The 16,427-nt window shown below is 47.0% G+C and overlaps 1 protein-coding gene across 1 annotated transcript in view; it reads right to left on the reverse strand.

Moving 5' to 3' along the window:
* The window catches only part of ITGB3 (integrin subunit beta 3), a 50,586-nt gene extending 35,778 nt beyond the window's left edge, over positions 1-14,808 (reverse strand). The window contains exon 1 of the mRNA XM_036837189.1: positions 14,707-14,808. Within this exon, the coding sequence (XP_036693084.1) occupies positions 14,707-14,773 (67 nt within the window). The 5' untranslated portion in view covers positions 14,774-14,808. The remainder of the gene's footprint in view (positions 1-14,706) is intronic.
* Positions 14,809-16,427: the final 1,619 nt, after the last annotated feature.

Raw genomic sequence — 16,427 nt, forward strand, 5'->3', positions numbered from 1 at the left:
TAGAAAAAGTTGACTGATATAAGCTGGAAGAACATGGAATTTTGGAGCTGGAAGACCTGTATTTGAATTCTGAATGCGCTTCTTACTACGTGTCATGACCTTGGTCAAGTTAGTTTATCTCCATGAAGTGATAATATCTGTCTCACAGGATTTGTGCAAAGAAGTCAGTGAGATAAAGGAGAAGCACTGGGTACACTACAAAATGCCACTCAAGTGTGAACAGTCTTCATACTGTCAAAGGACAGAGAAAAAGCTGCAGGGAGGAGCAGAGACAACCAGAGGCATGAAAAGAGCCCTGAGAAGCCCAACCAGGAAGCAAAGCCCAGACATTTGCCTGGACAGAAGCCCCCATCCTCCCTCCTTCTCCCAGCTTAGCCTTCCTGGCCTCAGTCAGGTAAACCTCCAGTGCCCCAGGAAGGCCTTTTGCAGTACAGTCAGCCCTCCATATCCGTGGGTTCTGCATCCGCAGATTCAAACAACCACGGGTTGGAAATATTCAGGAAAAAAAATTCCAGAAAGTTCCAAAAAGCAAAAGTTGAATTTGCCACGTGCCAGCAACTATTTACATAGCATTTACATTGGATTTACAACTATTTACATAGCATTCACATTGTATTGTAAGTAATCTAGAGATGATTTATAGAATACAAGAGGATGTGCAAAGGTTATATGCAAACACTAAACTATTTCTATAAGGGACTTGAGCATCCTTGGATTTTGGTGGTCAGGGAAGCCTGGAATCAATCTCCCACAGATCCCGAGGGACGACTGTGCAAAGAGCAGAATGAGGGAGACCCATTCCTACTATGACCCAATTATCCTGACAATTACTTTATCCAATTTTCTAAAGTGGTCCCTTGCCCCCAGTTCGTAAGACCAGCAAATATATTTGGGGGAAATCAACCTCATCACTGGGATGTTTTCCCAGTGTCCCTGAAACTTCTTACGGAGCTGTCTCAGTCTCTTTTATAACAGCTTGGCTGAACTCCCTTTCAACATCTGGGGCAAAAAAAACAAAACAAAAAAACAACCACCCAGCAAATGCGTGTGTACACACGTACACAAAATATTGTTAAGAAAATTATCTAAATGTGGAAATAGGCAAAGGGAGTACTGGGTATCCTTTCAAGGTAATGCAAAGGGTTGACTAGTAGACCCACCATGCTTAGGGATTATCTGATTTTCCAGGGATGTGTACCTTTGTTTGACTTCTATCTTATGATTCTGTAAGAATAGAGGTTGACCTGTAGAAAACCAACAACAGTGGAGAACAACGTATATGATTCTTATCCAACAGCAACATAAATGATTTCTGTCCGGTAGAAAAGGTAACCCCCAAAGGTTAAGGTTTATTGCCTTGTAGAACATTAACCAATTTTGAATCTGTTAGGTAACTGATTTCAGCATTCCTTTGACTGACCGACTATAACTCCCTTACGTGAATTCTCTTTTGAACTAGTCAACATCTTACTGGTTCCCTGATTAAGTTGGATGAAATCTTTGACACATGTTCATTTTATAGTTGTATGAGAATCATACTTTTAACTCTTTGAAAATTGCACTTTAACAGTATCCATCTCAGGGCAGAGTGACCTAACAGAAAAGGTACACACACGGTCAGTAGACTGTGGTCCTAACTGAGTCACCCACTAATAATATAGCCTTGGATGATTCATTTAATTCCTCTCAGCCTCCGTTTCTTCACTCCAATATTCCCAACTTATAATTATTTATGTATCTGCCTTAACAGCACTGCCACTCAATAGATTTTAAGCCTCTTGAGGCCGGTCCTGCCCAGCCCAGCCTCAGTCCTTGCTCAAAGGAGATGCTCAATAAATATATATTAGAGCAAATTGAGAGGTATTGGACTAGATCAACTTTGTTTTGTTTTTTAAGCAACTGAGCTCATTTCTCCAAATTATGCATAGAATTCCAATATAAAACACGCAAATGTGTTGAAACTGTTCCTTGGGCAATTTAAATTTTCATTGTTCTCCACAAAACACTAGATTATACGTGGAATCCTTGAAGCACCTTCTGGAAGCCCCACATTTCTTCAGAGCCCTGAGTCTGTCTAACTTCAAAAGCCTTTCCCAGGACTTCCCTGGTGGCGCAGTGGTCAAGAATCTGCCTGCCAATGAAGGGGACATGGGTTCGATCCCTGGTCCGGGAAGATCCCACATGCCGCGGAGCAACTAAGCCCATGTGCCACAACTACTGAAGCCCGCGCGCCTAGAGCCCGTGTTCTGCAATAGGAGAATCCACCGCATTGAGAAGCCCGCGCACCGCCACGAAGAATAGCCCCTGCTCGCCGCAATTAGAGAAAGCCCGGGTGCAGCAACAAAGACCCAATGCAGCCAAAAATAAATAAATAAATTTATTTTTAAAAAGGCCTTTCCCAACCCTAAAATTCTGCAAATGATATGCTACTGTAAGTCCCTGAGTAACCTCTGGGGCTCCAGCCTCTGACTGACTCCAACCTAAGCGCGTGATACAAGGACTGCGAGGTGGAAATTACGGCAGTGGTTCCAGACCTGGCCCTAAGGCACCAAGGCCACCTCTGAGTTGGGGTGGCCCTCAGCCATGTACTGTCTTTAATGGAAGAAAAGTAGCCAATCTTCCCAGAGCTGCCAGATTCAGAATGCCTGAATGTTCAGAACCAGCAATGCATCCAGAAGGCCTCTCCCTACATGGGCTGCCTGGCCATCTGTTAGCTCACAACTGCTCTTTTCTCAGCCAGATGGGAACTCATCCCCCCTTTACTGCCTTATTGGAAGAGTTCTGAGAGAAGCATAGCCTGCACTATTTTAGGCATCCCTTCTTGAAGTTTCCATGAGAATCTACATCCAGGGGAGTAATTCTGGACCTAAGTGACATGGATTTTCGGTAGGGAGAGGAGAAGCACGAGATCGCGGGAAGAGTCAGAAGAGAGAAGAGGGCCGTGGGAGGTGTGGGCGCTGTCTAATTATTTTCTGAAAACTTTTCCCAGTCTATCCATTTAGCCATCCATTCATTCTCAAATTAGCATTTCCCCATGAGTCCTTGACTCATAGCCACAAAAGAAAGCCTTACCAGATGTGAAATAAACAACAGCAGGCCCCTCCGCAGTGAACGGGCAGTCCCTGACCCCAGAAGATGATATGAGCTGCTGGGACTTGTTCTTTAGGAAGTCATGGCTGGAGAGTCACGGTTACCCAGCTCCCCTTACCTCTCCTTTTTAATGAATCACAGGTTGATTTCATGAGAACCAATGATTCCCCCCACCCACCCGCTTCCTGGGATGCCCCCCACCAAGACCTGCGACCAAGGGCAGGTTCCCCGGAATGCAGTGGCTGAAAGCGACTGACTCATCAGAAATCTCTGCTCCTGGGTCATGCTGATTCAATGAGCCGTTGCTCCGAGGCCACCCCTTCCCCCAAACATGTGGAAGGAGTTTGGGCCTCTGTTTCCAGTCATTCATAAGGCCTATGTTCCTGCTCAGCCTCGGAGGCCCAGACTCGGCTCTGCTGGAGAATCAAGGATCTTCATCAGAACTTTGCCACTGAAACAAATTAACAACCCTTACCACCCATTTTCTTGGACAGCTTAGCCAGAGCGAGGCAACAGGAGGACTGGCCCTGGTCCTCCCAGTGTAGTTATAAAGCAACCAATCCCTGTCACACTCTGAGCACAACAGCTGTCAAGACAGAAAGTTCTCAATAAAGGCTGCTGCTGCTATGGTTGCTATTGTTTTTATTGTTGCTGTTTTTATCCTGAGGCCCAAGCAGTTGAAGGCAGGGGATCAAAAATATAATCTAGGAGGGATGGCCAAGAAGAGAAGGCCGATTAGAAAACATAGACAAGACCAGAAAAGAACTTTGCCTGGAAAGTAGAAGTAGAAGGCTGTGGTTTGACACATCAGCCCAATTCACAGAACCAGAAGAGAGACAAAGGGTGGGGAAAATGGAGAAAAAAAAGGGAACAAGGAAGGGAGTTGGAACCAGTGGAAGTCATAATGCGTCAATGAGAGCTATTTTGAGGATAGGCTGTCCAATTAGACAGGATGTCAGAACACAGGAACGGGCCACCCTAGTGAGGCCAGGGGACTCCAGGAGAGGGCTCAGTCAGAGGGAAAGGTGTTCAGTGGGGAGGGAGGAGTATGCATACCGCAAACACCATGGACATCTCTCTTACTATCTGCAGGGAGGAGTTCTGGCCTGAGTCTCCAGCCCCGCCACTGACCTTTGACTAGTGACTTCTCAAATAGGTCCATGGGGACACTGGGTGACTCAGGCAGTGCCTGATCTTCCATTGCAGTCACCTGGCTGGGTGAGTCATCCAAGAACAAAACATAGGCTAACTGTGCTATGGATGCAACAAGTGGTTTCTCTAGAACAAGCTGTTAAGAAAGTTTATTTTATTTTTGTTCTTTCATTTACATGCAGCAGCAGCTCAGTAATCCAAGGAAGGGGAAGAAGACAGGAAGGTGGGATTCAAGGTAACACATACCTCTGTGCTCTGAGCAGAAAGCTTCAGTAACCATCGCCCAAAGCAGTAGGGAGTCCAAGCTACCGTACAGGAGGCATGCTGATTTCAGGGATTTTCAAATGTTTTAAAAAAAAAAGTACATCAGAGCCAATTAAATATGGTACTTTACATCGGAAGCCGTTTGTGTACAATTTGCCTCGACCAATATTAAAATGTGTTATGGGTTGAACTGTGTCCCCCAGAAAGATATGCTGAAGTCCTAACCCCCAGTACCTACAACTATGACCTTATTGGGAAATAGGGTCTTTGCAGATGTAATCAAGATGGGGTCATTAGGGTGGGTGCTAATCCAATATGATTGATGTCCTCATAAGAGGAAAACACCACGTGAAGACAGACAGGGAGAACGCTGCCGTATAAAGACAGAGGCAGAGATTGGAGTGATGCAGCTGGAACACAAGGAACGCGAAGAGTTGCCAGCTACCAGCAGAAGCTAGAAGATATGAGGAAGGAGTCCATCCAGCGTCTCAGAGGGAGCATGGCCCTGTTGACACACTGATTTCAGATTTCTAGATTCCAGTGAGAATAAATTTCTGTTGTTTTAAGCCACCCAGTTACAGCAGCCCTGAGAAGCTGATAATACAAAATGGATTTGCATTTCCATAGCATATATGACATGATTTTGAGGAACATTGTTCCGAAATACTCTGCATGATTGAAAAAAGCCAGCCTAACCATTTTGTAATGGTTAACCCACCTATGGATAACAGAAAAGTGTTTACTTTTCTTTTATACTTTTCTACTAACAATGGTGTTGGCATTCATTCATCCACTCACTTACTCAACAAATATTCACTGAGTACCTACGTGTGTCTGGCACTCTGCTAAGCACTGGAGACACACTGATGAACTAAACAACCCCCTTACTCTTGTGGAGCTGAGAGTTTAGTGAAAATCAAACATGCTCAACAGAAAGCCAAAACATACACAACGAACAAGTACCATTTCAAACAGTGGCAAAGGCATTAAGAATATAAAGCAGGACAAAGCATCGGTAAGGGGAGGGTGTCTCCTTTAAAGAAAGGCCTGGGCTTCCCTGGTGGCGCAGTGGTTGAGAGTCTGCCTGCCAATGCAGGGTACACGGGTTCGGGCCCTGGTCTGGGAAGATCCCGCATGCCGCAGAGTGACTGGGCCCGTGAGCCACAATTGCTGAGTCTGCGTGTCTGGAGCCTGTGCTCCGTAACAAGAGAGGCCGCGATGGTGAGAGGCCCGCGCACCGCGATGAGGAGTGGCCCCCGCTTGCCACGGCTGGAGAAAGCCCTCGCACAGAAGCGAAGACCCAACACAGCCATAAATAAATAAAAATAAATAAATTTAAAAAACAAAACAAAACACAGAGGCCCCCCATCACTGCTCATGAAACCATTGTTTAAAAAAAAAAAAAAAAAAAAGAAAGGCCTCCCTGAGTGACATTTCAAAATGATATGAAGGAGTGAGTCATGGGAAGATCTAGGGGACGAGTATTCCGGAAAGAATCCACAACAGCTAGATGGTCCTCAGCCTCTTAAAGAAACAGCAGGAAGAGAGAGGGAAGAGGAGGGAGACAGAGAGAGGCGGTTGGAAACGCAGTCAGAGACCATAATACTGGGAAGCAGTAGCCATGGTAGGGAGTGTGGCTGTCATTCTCCGTGTGGTGGGAAGCCGCTGGTGGGCTGTAAGCAGAGGTGAGCAGAAGTAGATCATCCTGGCCGCGAAAGGAGGGCAGACAGTAGGGGAAAGAGACCAGTTAGGAAGCGTTACAACCATCCAGGCAGCAGAGGGCAGGGGGTTGGATTTGGATGGTAGTGGTATCCGTGGCATGGTTAGACCCTAGATGTTCTCTGAGGGCTTGCTGACCCACTGGCATGAGGGACGTGACCGAAAGGCAGGAAGGATTTCGCCCTGAGCAAGTGGATCCCCTTGGACAAAGCTCAAATGTACTGACCACGGGCCATGCCCTTTCACTGACCTTTCTTCAGCCAGTAGGCCCTGCCCTTGTAAGTGAAGCCAGATCATGTTTTGTTATCATCTCCAGCTGGGATAATTAAGTCGCCATGTTTTATGCTGAACACTGCAGAAAAAGGACAGAGTCCTGTCTTCTGTGTAGTTATTATCTAAAATTAACACCCAGCCCCTGGAAAACACCCTGAGGGCAGGGGGAGTAAAACGATGAACACTATTATTGTGTAACGGTGGATGTGGTGGGGGAAGCATGGTGGTGGGACAGCAGACAGGAGACCTCAGGTCTAAAACCACTTTTACCGCTCCACTGGCTGTGTGACCTCAGGCACGTCCCTTCATCTCTCTGGTGCTCTCTCTAAGGTCCAGTGACTCTTTGAGTCTCTGTCACATCCCTATTCGAGAACTCATAATTGTTCCCTCCTATTTAACAGGTGTAACCCAGCCACATCAGTCAAGCGCTGGAGACCTTCCTTTCCCCCATGCTCCCAAATATGGGCGGAATACTTACCTCAGCAGTTGTTAGGATTAAATGAGATAACATAGATGAAAGAACCACGGATGGCATAGCGGATGCTCAGTAAATGCTGGTTTCCTTCCTCCTTACCTTCATGCAAATCACTTCCTGCACTAGGATGCCCGTCCCCCCCCACACCCCTACCCGCCTCAGGGTCAGATGAGAGAGGGTCCTTGGTCTCTACAGGATACATACAGTGAAGAATCACTGGCCAGGAGACAGGAGCCCCCAGGGCTAGACCCCACCAATGCCACTAAACTAGTTGTGTTATCTTGGGCAAGTCACTTCACCTCTCAGGACCTCCCTTTTTGCTTCTCTGTAAAACAAACGGTATTAGATTAGATGATTTTCAAGCTGCCGCCAGCCCTGGAAGTATATATTCCAAGCAGAAAGCATCAACAAGCTGACTAATACTCTAGGAAGCCTAACATCCCAGGGCCCAAGACCCCTCAAATATTGCACACATGTCCATTTCTTCCTAATGGCCTAACTAATAATTTGATTCAAATGTTGCATCTCAAGTTCTGGAAAATTTTATCAGCACAGGCCCCACCTCCCATCTGACTCATTCAGTATAGAAAAGAGGCAAGCCCACACCAAGCTCTGTTTGAGGCCCAGCCCAGCAGCACGCTTTTGGTGACCTCCTTGGCATTCAACTGTCCAATTCTGCTACTTTTCTCCTGCAGCTCATATCTTGTGGGTATAAACAGCAGGCGGTGGTGCTGTCACCAGCCCTTGCTTCCAGCCTGTCTTGGTAGGAAGGCAAATTGGTCCCACCATTTTGGAGGACAATTTGGAAAACCTATTAAAATTTAAATTTAAAATATTCATGTCCATTGACCCAGCAGCTTTAGTTTAAGAAATTCAGCCTGCAGAAACACTTGAACAAAGGTGCATAATAATGAACAAGGATGTCCCCTGCCACTTTATCTGTAGTAGTAGATAATTGGGGGTGATCCCAATGTCTACCAACAGGGAATTGGTTAAGAAAATTCAGGTATATCCATATAGCAATATGCCTTCTGGCTAGAATTACAGCTCTTGGCATAAATAGTAATGGAAGGCCATGCACTGATATAAAAAGATGCCCACGGTATATTAAGTGACAATGATCCTATTGTGGATGATTCTGCTTGAGAAACAACAATAATGATAAATCATTATATACGGTGACAAATACATAGGAAAAAAATTCTGGAGTAACTGTCAACAGTGGTTATCTTTAAGTACAAGACTACAAGGGACTTGTACTTTCTACATTATTCTATTTCTGTACTGCTTGACTTTTTTTTTTTTTTTCCAGCCGTGCCATGCAGCTTGTGGGATCTTAGTTCCCTGACCAGGGATTGAACCTTGGCCACTGCAGTGAAAGCGCTGAGTCCTAACCACTGGATGGCCAGGGAATGTCCTTGATTTTTTTTTTCCCCCACAAAAAGCTGAATTCGTTTTATAAGCTAAAAAAACAAATTAAAGCTAATTTTAAATGTCTTCTCTTCTGCCTCAGTCTCTACATTTGCATTCATTTAAATGTAAGCTCCCCAGGGCATGCCAGGCTCTCTACAAGCAAGCACCTTCAGCACCAAAACCCGGTAACCTCTTGGAATCCCAAAGCTCAAGGGGAACTCCAGAAGAAACTTGGTCCAGCCCACTCCCACAGCCTTCAGGACTCTCCCAGGAGAGTGTGGTCTATTCTCAATTTGTAGGAGTCCCAGAATGGAGGCACCACACTCCCCTCCTCTTCCACCTCCCCAAGGAGTTGGTCAAACCTGCCCCTTGCAGGTGGCTCCAGCCCAGGTTGAACCTGGAGGAGTTTATCACGTGCAGTGGCTAAAGCAGGGGTTTGGAATCATCAGTGGTTCTCACAGACCTGGGTTCCCTCTATCCAAGAATCCCATCAGCAAACAGATTTAGGGTTGACGACAGGGACTTTCAAAGTGGCTACTGAATGTGCCTTTTGCCAAACTTCTGGAGCTTTCTTCCAGGGCAAAGTTTTTCAATCTTGTTTTTAACTGCAGACCTCCCTTTTTCCCCCCCCAAAGAAATCCTTACATGGACTTCCACATTATTAATCAGCTAAAGGAAAAACTTCTCCAATTGGTGGTGGCGAAGGGCAAGAGCAAACCGACGTCTCTCCCTCTGACACATTCACCCGTTTGCAGCCCTTGAGACCCCAAGAGCCTGAGGCCCAGAGGTAAGATGACTTGTTCAAAATCACCCAGCAAATTGACAGAAAAGCCTGCAGAGCCATGAATCGCATATTGGTTTCTCAATTCCAGACCCACAGTTCTTTTCACCCTGAGGGGTTTTTCTCTATATGAACAAAAAAAGTGGGTCTTGTAAGTTGAAAAAATGTAACACAAGTTTAGGTAAAAGAATAGACATACACATGAGAATTATTACATATATACATACCCATGAGAATTATTACATATGCATATTACATATGCAAGTTTAGGTAAAGGAATACACATACCCATGAGAATTATTACATACATTATTACATAATGCAATAATTCTTGCATTATTACATATGCAAGAATTATTACATATGCAAGATTTTACAAAAAATATGAATAGAACACACCATCTAATTAACAGTGAACATTAGGGGGGAACAGAATTAGAGGGGAACCAGCCATTTACTCTCCAATATGTGGCTTTCATATAATGAGCATATATCACCTCATTCGCCCCGTGAATGTTTAAATAGCTTTACTAACTGAACTAAGAAATGCTGGCAGAGAGGAAGAGAAGTCTTTTTGTGGGAACATGAAAGAAAACCAGAAAGGAAGACTTAGGGTGGGTTGTTTTTTTCAGAGATGCTACCCCAAATTTTAAAAGGTAGAATAGCCCCAGTTTACTTAGCTTCTAGCTCCAAAGATTGTGACATACCATATTTGACCACATTTGCTTTTAGGACCAAGGATAATAAAAGTGCTGGTTGCAAATGCATCTATCCAATTTCAAAATTTAGAAATTGAAAGCTGGATCTGGGTTTAACAGATATAGCCCCCTGCTTTCAGGGTAACTGTCTCAGAACCTGAGGAAGACAGAGTAGCCTGGGATAACCTCTTAGCATTCTGATATACGCAACAACATGAATGAGTCTCGAACACATTATGCTAAGTGAAAAAAGCCAGACTTGAAAGGCTACACACTGTATGATTTCATTGATATGACATTCTGTAAAAGGAAGAATTGTAGGGACAGGAAACAGATCTGCCAGGAAATAAAGGTGGGGAAAGGAAATTGTTGACAAGGAGCTCAAGACAACTCTTTAGGGTTGACGGAAATATTCTGTATCTTGATGATGCTGATGGTTACTTGACTGTGAGCATTTGTCAAAATTCATAGAACTGTACACCTAAAAAGGATGAATTTTACAGTACATAAATTATACATAAATAAACTAACTATAAAGAAAAGAGTGTTCCTGGTGATACTGTGTGCATGCAGAGAAAGGCAGATTTTATAAATTTTTGCTGCAGAGTCTCCCATTTAAATAAACACCAGCAGTTCACACAGGGAGAACAGGCAGTGTCATTTCCCTGCTTCCACCTGCATTTCCACTTGTGACCTGAGCTCCATCAGCCACAATGATTGTCCCACTCAGAAAGGGCCAGGGGTCAGGAGAAGAGAGAAGAGACGATGGGGTGAAGCAGCAGGCCAGCTCTGTGGGCAGCAGAGGGGGCTGGGTCAAGCCAAATGGTTGATCCCTGAAGCCGCTCAGTCATTCCCCCAGTTAATTATCTGTCTGCTGATTCATGAGCTGTGGTTCCTGCGGGCATGTTTCCTGGCTATCCCTGCCAACAAGGGCAGAAGGAGTCTTAGGGCTGGGAGGGGATGATAACCAGAGATCCTGAGTGGGGTGGGGAGTTGTAGAGGGGGAATTTCTACTAGGAAATTCCAGAGTCATATCCAGACTCCCCCTCCTCACTGTTGCCTCCTTGCCCCAATTATGCTGTGCCCAGGAGACCTCGGCCACTCACACTCACAATTTTGAAGGAGGTAAAGAAGAATGCTGCCCTTCTGTGTATGTTCTCCCAGGAGGTGGCGAAAAAAGCAGACACTTCACAGAGGATCCCCTGAGTTTCCAGTACCCTCAGAGCAGAGATCTAAATGGTGCAAAAGTATAGAGGTCCAAATGCCCAAAGAACTCATGGTCTTGACTGTATTCTAATATCCTCCAGAATGCCCAGATGGAGCACTTGAGGATCGTCTATGAATGAATACAGATATTCAAATATTGGGTATCTTAAGGTGAGGCACATCTCCTCTAGATGCCTTTTCATAGCTTTCCATAGGTACGTATTTTCCCACCTATGTGTCAGCCACTGGGCATAGAGTGTCGAACAAAATAGACATGTCCTTCTTCTCAAAACCTGTGAATGTATTTTACTTTCCTCTTTTCCCAGGGACAGGACTTAAGGTTTTCTCATGGATAAAGCAAATGTATGGGCCTCTCTTCCTCTGGGACTCTTCTGTGAATTCTTATTGCGACGGAGTGGCTGAGATATGCCAAGCCACAAATGCAGAATGGGTTGAAATAAGGAGGAGTCCCCTGTCACACAGGCATGGGAAAAGGGATCCCATGGGTCTCATTTGGGAACCTGGATTGTATTCATGCACGAAGCAGTAGCAGCCTTACCTCCAATACATTGTAGTTACCAAGGATAGGAAGAATAATGACATTCATAGCAAGGACAGGAAGAATAATGCCATTTATTGAAAACATTTTTTGTGCCTTTATCTCATTTAATTGGCACAATCACAGGAGTATTATTTCCTCCACTTTACAGATGAGGAAACTGAGGACCCAAGAGACTAAGTCACTTGCCCAAAGTAAGACAGATAATAAGAGGCAAAATCAAGAATTAAACCCACATCTGATTGGCTTTAAATCATAGCTGTCCCTTTCCCCAGCCAACAAGCCTTCCTCCTATGTCTCTCCAGGCTCCGAGGGTTGCTGCAGAGGGTTTCAGTTGGAGAGTTTCCAGGATATAAATCAGGAGGAGAAATCAGCACCTCAGCTCAGAACTAATCAATTTAGATGGTGATAGCAAACAAAACTTGTTACTCAGTAGGCCTCAGATTAGAATAAAGAACCATATTTGGGGGCTGCCCTGGTGCTGCAGTGGTTGAGAATCCGCCTGCCAATGCAGAGGACATGGGTTCGAGCCCTGGTCCGGGAAGATCCCACATGCCGAGGAGCAACTAAGCCCGTGCACTACAACTACTGAGCCTGCGCTCTAGAGCCCGCGAGCCACAACTACTGAAGCCCGCGTGCTGCAACTACTGAAGCCTGCGCGCCTAGAGCCCGTGTTTTGCAACAAGAGAAGCCACCGCAGTAAAAAGCCCGCGCACCTCAACAAAGAGTAGCCCCTGCTCGCTGCAACTACAGAAAGCCCGCGTGCAGCAACGAAGACCCAATGCAGCCAAAAATAAATAAATAAAATTAATAAATTTATAAAAAAAAAAAAAAGAACCATATTTGGGGAAGCCACAAGACCCAAGAGTTCTTGAGTGAAGCTAAAAAGATCACCTTTGCACCTAAATTCCAAAACTCAAGTCTACGCTCAAACAACCTCTCTATTCCCCATACGAGACTCTCCCACTCTGGGGAGGCCTCTCTGTGCCACCCCCACCCAGTTCTATCTCTGTCCCTTCAACACTGTGTATCCCAATATAGCTCTCCGACTCTCATCCTGCATCTGCTTCCCAGGGATCTGATGTTACCTGCAAGCCAGCCCCCAACACTGAGATGGGGGATTTAACTACAGTTGAAACTGCTTTTACTGGGGGCTTATTACTCTGGAGGTCTTCTCTAGAGCCCATGCTCTTAAATATGACTCTACCCTGCCTCTCAGAGGGAGTCTGAGGCTAGCTCAGTACAACCCATCACACTTCTGGAATCACCCCAATCACAACAATGAACCTGTGAACAGATCCCCAAGAGGATATTTCATGCAAACTTAGGTATGTCAGTGCAGTGGAAATCTCTACAGATTATTGAAAAAAACCGGATCGACAAAAGGTATACTCAGGGGTGGAGAGAGAGACACCAAAATAACAAATACACTCTTCATTTTCACTAATTGATCCAAGCACCATGCTAGGCTCTATCTTGTGTTACCTTACTTACTTCTAAAACTGTAAGAAAATATAATGATTAGATTCAGAAATCATTCTGAAATTCAGGAAGCTGTAGATGTGTAAAAAAAAAAAAAAGCAAAAATGTTTTAAGTTCATAGAAGCAGGCATCTCCGTAGGAGACAGCTGAATTGCCTCTGGATTTCTCCATTCAGACAGCATCTGAACCAAGGCTCTAACCTCTCCCAGGGCTGAATGCTGGAGATTCATAATTCCATGCCATGGTCATCAGGCTGCTCACTGCAGGCTAAAGACATCAGCTGACCTGTTTGAGCATCTGTCACATGGGAAGCTTCAGCAGTACTAACTTAAACAGCCCCCTATATATTATCTCTAACTCCTTCATCAAGTTATGGGTCATAAATTGTGGTGATGATTTCATGAGTGTATACTTATCTCCAAATTCAAGTCATATACATTAAATATACACAGCGTTTTGTACGTCAATCATATCTCAATAAAGTGTTTTTTTAAATGATGCTGTTGCCCTGTCCTGCACAATCTCTTATACATGCACGAGTCTTGAAGGAAGTCATCAAGTATTTCTGAATAGCTATCTTCGAAATGGCCTTAGCAATAAATCTTACTTTTTAAAAAATAGCTTCTGCAGGAACTAAATTGCCTTACAATGAGTACTACTCTTCTCACTAAAAGTAGGTATATGCACACTTGTGCGTCCTCTGCAGGGAAACACAGCCGACCAGGAGCCAGAGTTTTCCTTGGGAAGGTCACACAGGCTTCGGAAAGATCACGGGCAGCAACCCTTGGGCTGTGCTCTGCTCTGCCCCTCCCAGCACCAAGGAGGCCGAATGCCAACTGCCTTGGCAGCTGATAATGTGTGAAGCAGCAGGAGAGACAAAGCCAGGGAGCCAAGCCAGCTCCAGGGACCCCTGGCGTAGCAGCTCGCATACAGTGGAGAGTTTTCGGATGCTGGGTTTGTCCCGGAAGCAGAGGCACCGCTGCCACCCGGGGACACTGTAGGAGGCAGAGCCCTCATCCTCCTCCGAATCGTTCCCGCGGGGAGCTACCAAGCAAAACCCAAACAGAAACTTGGGAGAAAGTGTACACAAAGAGAAAGGGGAATGTCGAGTAAGTGGCAAACCCGGAGGCGCACACACTCTCATCCGAGAAGCTACAACCGCATCCCTCTGCCAATGCGCGGGAACAGCCCCGGGAAGCCCCAGCTCGCCTTGGCTTCCAGAGTCAGTCCGCCTTCGGAGGGCCGGGACGACCTGCGATGCGCGCAGCCGGGGCATGAACTCGGGGCTCAGAGATGCGCCCACCTCACCGCGCACGTTGAAACCGCCCGGAGCGGGCGCCTAACCTGGCTAAGGGCTTCGGTGTCCCGGAGCACCCGCCCCTAGGTAGCCTCTCGCCTTTCCCACAGCGGGGCCCGGAAGGTGCCCAGCTCCGGGCTCCGACAGCCCCAGGCTGGTCCCGCGCACTCGGAGCGCAGCCGCGCAGGACCCGCCCGCCCGGTTTCCACGCTCGAAGTCTGCACACTTGGCTGCGGAAAGACGCGCGGCGCGGCTCACGGGAGAGCTGCGTCCCCGCCGCGCGGGAGCCTCACTCACCTCCGACGCCGACGCCCGCCAGCGCCCCCAGCACCAGCACAGCGGCCCACAGCGGCCGCGCTCGCATCTCGTCCGCTGGTCGCCGCGCTCCGCCTCGGCCGCGTCCTCCAGCCCCACAGCTCGCAGCGGCGCCCGCGGCCGCTTTTCCCGTGGCCGAAGGGGAGGGGACGCCGGGGGTGGGACGCAACGGGGCGGGCCGTGGACTTGCGCTTCCTCCCCTCTGGCACTTTTCTGGACCCTCCACCGCATGGGGGGAAGTGAGAAACCGCCGCGCGTTTCTCGCCACTTCGGCCGGCCGGTACGCAAGGCAAGACTGGGACCGGAGAGGGGGTCGAGGTCGCGTCTTCCGCAGACATCCTGGTCCCAGGGTGCGCGCTGGGCACTTGGAATACTTAGAAAAGCCAGGAGCCTGTGGCACTTCTCCCTGGAGACACCCACGCGGCTTTCTCTTTCCCCTGAATTCCTTGGGCACTTGCCCTCTGTACCTTGAGTTTTGGTCATTCACACATTCATTTAATTGACAAACCTGTTGAATGCCTACTCTGTGCCAGGCACCGGTTTAGTCCTTTATTATTCACTAATTTTTATCTTGGGTTGGTTCGGTTTTCAGGTAAACTGTAAACCTCTTGCGGACAGGACCACATCTCAAGCTGTGTAAGCACTTGATGTCCAGAAAGGGCCTTTCTCTACAAATACTTGCTTGCACAGGGTAAGTATCTGATAAACGTTTCAAGACACAGTCAATATACTACCTCCACTCAAACTCACAGGCTTTGGAGCTTTATCTTACTCTCTTCAAAGGCCTCCTGCCTCCGCCAAATCCTACCTATTGCTCTCTGGGTCCTCCCCAAACTGGAAACTTCAGGAGGCTCAAAGGGGCAAAATGCTAGGGCTACGAGCAGGAGGCCACCAGTGGCAGGGGCCGGTTCAGGCTGCCTCAATGGGAAACTCTACGATGATTTAAAACAAGGCCTGAGGGCTTCCCTGGTGGCGCAGCGGTTAAGAATCCGCCTGCCAGTGCAGGGGACAGGGGTTCGAGCCCTGGTCCCACATGCCGCAGAGCAACTAAGTCCGTGCGCCACAACTACTGAGCCCATGTGCCACAACTACTGAAGCCCGTGCGCCTAGAGCCTGTGTTCCACAACAAGAGAAGCCACCGCAATGAGAAGCCCGTGCACCGCAACGAAGACCCAACACAGCCCAAAATAAATAAATGAATAAATAAATTTATAAAAAAAAAAAATAAGGCCTGAGGCATCAGGCAGGATTTGGACATCTCTCCAGCTCTTGGGCTCCCCTAAAGGCTTTCAGGCTGCCCCTGGGCTTCCCTAAGCCCTCTCCTGAGACACACGAGATACCTGAGAACTGGCCCTGCCTCAGATGTCCAGCCTCATCTCCCATCCTAGCCCAAGAAGATACTTAGCATTCCCGAACACTCCATGCCTCTCTGTCTGACTGATCTTACTTCCTTTTTCCACCTGGAAAATTCCACTTCTCTTTCAAAAAAACTCAGATGTCCCTTCTTCCATGTAATCTTATCTGATATCCCCCTTCCTTCTGCCCCACCCTCAGCAGAGATGGGCATTCCCTCCTCAGACCTCCCAAACACTAGGATACACCAAAACAATAGCACACAGCAGCAGAAGTGTCACTAGCAATTTGCAAGGAGGCAGGGGGGAGCCAGCCCACAATGGGTAGATGGGCTTCCTGACCTGAGCACA

This window comes from Balaenoptera musculus, chromosome 20 (genome assembly GCF_009873245.2).
Source record: "Balaenoptera musculus isolate JJ_BM4_2016_0621 chromosome 20, mBalMus1.pri.v3, whole genome shotgun sequence".
Lineage (NCBI taxonomy): Eukaryota > Metazoa > Chordata > Mammalia > Artiodactyla > Balaenopteridae > Balaenoptera > Balaenoptera musculus.